The following is a 4,955-nucleotide window of genomic DNA, read 5'->3' as shown; positions in this document are numbered from 1 at the left end:
AAAAAGAAAAAAGAAATTAAGATTATAATTGTTATTATATTATAAGTTAATTTTAAATTTTGTCACTATATTTTAATTTTATCAAACTTTGTTATTTTATTTTTAATTTTTTTAATTTTTAGATTAAAAATAACGAATATCAGTGAAATTTATGCCTTGCATTAATGAAATCAATGAAATTAAAAACGTATAATGGTAAAATTTAATAAAATCAATAGTTACACGATGAAAACGGTAGGTTTGTTCGTACCAGAGAACTTCTCTTTTTCCCCCTTGCAACTATAATATGCAGGTAGGAGCCGGGTTATCACTATACCAGAAATACTTCAAAGTCCACTCGCTGGCCTTCATCCCTCTCCTTTGAGCTTCAAAGAGTAAAGTTAAAAAAGAAAAATAAATTAAAAAAAGGGGATACAAAGCTGAATCGCTTCAATGTCGTCTGTACTCAACACAGTCTCTTCCTTAAGGCTATCCAGAATCTACAGCAACAAAAATCACCTCCGAGTCCCGACTCAGTCCGTTTCAACTCCCGCTTCCGTCTCTTTCACCAGTGAGTGAACTCGCTCCTGCTCTTGTTTTCTGCTCTTTGAGTAGCTGGAAGGGAAACGGAATTTGAAATTTTAAGTAGCACCATCTTTAAGCAAGAGTTCAATTTATAGCTCTTATCGCTTCGATTTTCCATTGCCTTGCGTTTCCTATCCTCGATGAAGCTTTTTCGGACTTAATTTATTTAATTTTTCACTTTTCTCAGGACGGAAATTGTCCGTGAGAGCAGCGGACACTGATACAAACGAAGGTTTTTTTTTTTTTCTTTTTGAGCCTTTAAAATAATTGTAATTCCTGTATAAACTTCTTTTTTCAATTAAATTTTGATTTTTTATGTGGATATTTATTTTGGCAGTGAAATCTAAGGCACCGGATAAGGCGCCCGCCGGTGGCGGGTCAAGTTTCAACCAACTTCTTGGTATCAAAGGAGCCGCTCAAGAAACTGTAAGCCCTCTATATACAGATCCATTTGGTACTCGCAAGTTTTAATTTTTTTTAATTATTCATGCGTCAATTATAGTCTAGAAATGCAATTGTAATTTAGGTGTCAACTTAGAGAAAATTGATGCTTATTTGAAGAGCAACCGCCATTATTTTTTGCTGATAAATTATTGTATTTATTGCATTGATACTTTAGTGCACAGCTGCTACATAACATTAACATAGAATTCATTTAGTACGGTTAGTGACTGACTGATGGTTGGCAGTTGGTGGGAAACGTCAGAATGTTTACCCAATTAAGACAGAGCCAGAGGAATGGGAAATGCTTATTTGAACTATGTTTCATTGCTCGAATGATAACCTTTTAGCCTTACTTCCCTAGAAATGTCTGAAGCTGTGCTGCTTATTTGGTGTTATATATGATACAGAACAAATGGAAGATTCGTCTTCAACTTACAAAACCAGTTACTTGGCCTCCTTTGGTATGGGGAGTAGTTTGCGGAGCTGCAGCTTCAGGTACTCTCTCATCTCTAACTTAATTTGTTCATGTCTACTGTTTGGAAATATCCTTTTATTTATGCCTATGAGTATGAAATTACACCAGAAATCTTGAGGAAGTTTCAGGATATCTAGTTATCTTTAGCCTGGCTGCCTGCATCTTTGCAAGTTGGTGAATGTCATTTGTCCAAATCTCATTTTTTATGAATGCTACTTGTGTCCTTGAACTCAATTAGAAGTTGCATGAAAGAGTTTGAGAACTAACTAGAGGACCACCTGAAATAATTTTTATAAATTGCAGGAAACTTCCACTGGAATTTGGAGGATGTTGCCAGATCAATTCTCTGCATGATAATGTCAGGTCCATGTCTCACAGGCTATACTCAGGTATAAACCCGTATGGATAAAGGTGTGTCTGGATTTTTACATGAAAACAAGCTTCAACCTGAATAATGCAAATTGGTCTGGCTATATTATCTTTTCAGACTCTCAACGACTGGTATGATAGAGAGATTGATGCAATTAATGAGCCTTATCGTCCAATTCCTTCAGGGGCAATATCTGAGAATGAGGTGTGTACTGTAACAAATTGTGTTATGTGCATATTAGAAATGATATTCATTGAAAGCTTCATACAGGTTATTACCCAAATCTGGTTGCTACTCTTAGGAGGCATTGGCATAGCTGGTTTACTAGATGTTTGGGTAGGTAAATTTCAAGTAGTTGGTATATACTTTTCCTAAAAGATATACAAGATTAAAGCAGTTCTAATCGTTCTTTATAGGCAGGGCATGATACCCCTATTGTATTTTACCTTGCTTTGGGAGGTTCCTTGCTATCGTACATATACTCTGCTCCTCCTTTAAAGGTAGTTCACTTCCATGCTGCCACTATGACCTGTCTAATTTCTTTCTTCTTATGGAAGAAAATGTGCTTAGATCTGACCAAATTCCAAATATCTTGCAGTTGAAACAAAATGGCTGGATTGGAAATTTTGCTCTTGGAGCAAGCTATATCAGTTTGCCATGGTGTGATATCTTCTATTTTGCTACTTTTAAGAGGATAGTTCAGGATATTTTTTATAAATATACTACAGGGCTTGTTCAGCTTGATTATAATCTGACAAATAGTCATTATCCTTAGTAATAATGTTCATGAAGGGCCTAAAATACCTGTATCGAATTTCCAACAATTGTTAGCCCTCCTTATTCCCCAATATGATTTTGAAATCTTTGCTAATGTCCCACAGAAATAGAGCATCCTAACTACAACATAAATTGGACTGCCATCAATTCACCTGTCGTGATTCCTTTTCCATTTATTGAGATACCCTTTTGGAGGGCAGGTCTAGCAGGTTCAGTCCCTTCTGTAGAATAATCTCTAATGTTGCTAATATGAGTCTATACAAAATGATTTAGCCTTTTCACTTTGTTTGGTTATGTCCTGAAGTACGTGACCTACATTCTGGACTTTCACTTTGTTGTCTGACAAGCATTGTTCCAAATCTTGTGAGTAGGTGGGCTGGTCAAGCTTTGTTTGGGACCCTTACACCAGACATAATTGTTCTCACACTCTTGTACAGCATAGCTGGGGTATGTTTTTTTCCTAGCATGTTCCCTTCTTGTCTAGGCATACATGATTTGACTATAACAATTTCTTTTTGTTGTATCACTTTGCAGTTTGGTATTGCCATTGTTAATGACTTCAAAAGTATTGAAGGAGACAAAGCTCTAGGTTTACAGGTCTTCTCTCTTTATTATTATTGTTAGTTAATTCCTTGGGACTATAATGAGTTCTTCTCACTCCTCGCCTTCTTTGAATATATTACTGCATTATCCTTGAGAGAAGCGGAGTTGATAGTTCTATGGTAATGATGCTTGAGCAGTCACTTCCAGTAGCCTTTGGGGCTGAAACGGCTAAATGGATTTGTGTTGGTGCTATTGACATAACCCAAATATCTGTAGCTGGTATGTCACTGGAATTTATATTCAGTAACTGATAGATTACAAAATCCAATGTGTCTTTCTTCTTGAAAGTTTAAAATCAATGCTAATATATACTAATGGTGGTTGCAGGTTATCTTCTTGGAGCTGGTAAGCCATATTATGCGCTTGCCCTTCTTGCTTTGATAGTTCCACAAGTTGTATTCCAGGTAGAACAATTTCTTGATGCCTTGTAGAAACTCTAGTGCCGCTTTTTCCTTACCTTCTAAGAGATTAATGGAGATTAATGCTCATACCAATACCTGTCCGCTGCAGTTCCAGTACTTCCTAAAAGATCCTGCCAAGTACGATGTGAAGTATCAGGTAAATTTTCTGATGAGTCAAGTCCATTGCTCAATGTATAGAACAGTATAAAGAATATTACCATAATCATGGCCATAATTAATGACCAAAGTGAACCAGCTTCCACCCCTGAATGTAATATTTGTATACCTATGTCTCGATGCCTAACCAGAGTTATACTTAGTATTCCAATCTGTAAAATTGTACAGGGATCAAGATCAGGGTAGTTTCAAAGAAACAGGTCATTTGATAATGCATCTGACCTGGCCTTGTTTTACATCGAACGTTAAATCTTGTTCTTGTGTTTCAGGCAAGTGCACAGCCATTCCTGGTGCTTGGTTTGCTGGTGACTGCTTTAGCAATTAGCCATTGATGAAATATTACAGCCGGAGGACAAGTAGGAGATGAACGATTAAACTTTTGAAGGGAGCTGGTGAGCACTGTAAATTGTTGATCGATCAAAAAAAGCCACCGAATGAAAGCAGCTTTGCTCAAAATGTAGTATCTAAATTATGTGAACTTCCACGCGTCCAATGGCTGGTTCTTTCTGGTTTTCCCATGGTAATAAGGCTGGTCATGCTGATTCTCCTTTGTTTTTTTGCCTTTTCTTTCTCTTTTTGCTGTTAATGGCAATGAAGCTTTTGTTTTGTTCGCTTGTACACACTTCGTGAAAATTTTAGGGGTTTTGGTTCTTCACAATTACTCTTACTCCAAAGTAAAAACATCATTCATTCCACTGTCAAAAGGATACAGAAAAGAGAGGTACCTGGTGCAGTGAAAACCTCTAAGGCAACATGCCATGCCACTCAACCATTAGAACCAGAAGAAAAGCTGCCCATCATACAAAAAGTAAGAAAAAAAAGAGAGACCATCTTTACAATAGTAAACCTAGAGTCCTATAAAACAATGAGATTAGACATTGGCAAACACAGCCGGAGCAGAGACCCCTGGTAATCTACTTGGTCTCGCCAATGTCGATTCCTTCATCAGGACCACCCTCACCCCGTGACTTGTCCTTGGTGCTGAGTCCACCTTTTCGGCCCATTTCCTGGTACAATTCTCTTCCAATCTGCTCCTTCCTCGTCTGGCCTCCTTTGCTTCCCAGCTCCTGGTACCCTTCTCGCCCCAGTTGCTCCTTCCTCGTCTGACCTCCACGGCTCCTCCCTAAATCACCAACAAGAAAAA

At 37.6% G+C, this 4,955-nt stretch overlaps 1 protein-coding gene across 1 annotated transcript; it reads left to right on the top strand.

Annotated features, from left to right (window-relative positions):
* The first annotated feature begins 305 nt into the window (after window positions 1–305).
* On the top strand, window positions 306–4,472 carry G4 (UbiA prenyltransferase family protein). The gene is made up of 15 exons (XM_021434236.2): window positions 306–550; window positions 752–796; window positions 902–990; window positions 1,416–1,503; window positions 1,787–1,872; window positions 1,971–2,057; window positions 2,124–2,189; window positions 2,270–2,353; window positions 2,452–2,513; window positions 3,002–3,077; window positions 3,165–3,227; window positions 3,371–3,452; window positions 3,561–3,637; window positions 3,744–3,791; window positions 4,081–4,472. The coding sequence occupies exons 1-15, from the start codon at window positions 433–435 to the stop codon at window positions 4,141–4,143; spliced, it is 1,134 nt and encodes a 377-aa protein (XP_021289911.1). The 5' UTR covers window positions 306–432; the 3' UTR covers window positions 4,144–4,472.
* Window positions 4,473–4,955: the final 483 nt, after the last annotated feature.

This window comes from Theobroma umbraticum, unplaced genomic scaffold (assembly GCF_002168275.2).
Source record: "Theobroma umbraticum cultivar Fairchild unplaced genomic scaffold, ASM216827v3 scaffold_86.0, whole genome shotgun sequence".
Classification (NCBI taxonomy): domain Eukaryota; kingdom Viridiplantae; phylum Streptophyta; class Magnoliopsida; order Malvales; family Malvaceae; genus Theobroma; species Theobroma umbraticum.
Note: the sequence above shows the minus strand (reverse complement) of the source record. Positions and strands in the feature narration are given on the sequence as shown.

Excerpts from the sequence above, each read along its gene's own strand:
- G4 (XM_021434236.2), top strand. The coding sequence starts at position 433 with ATGTCGTCTGTACTCAACACAGTCTCTTCCTTAAGGCTATCCAGAATC. Across the intron at positions 797-901 it reads GGACACTGATACAAACGAAG|TGAAATCTAAGGCACCGGAT; the intron begins GTTTTTTTTTTT and ends TTATTTTGGCAG. Across the intron at positions 3,078-3,164 it reads TCTTGTACAGCATAGCTGGG|TTTGGTATTGCCATTGTTAA; the intron begins GTATGTTTTTTT and ends ATCACTTTGCAG.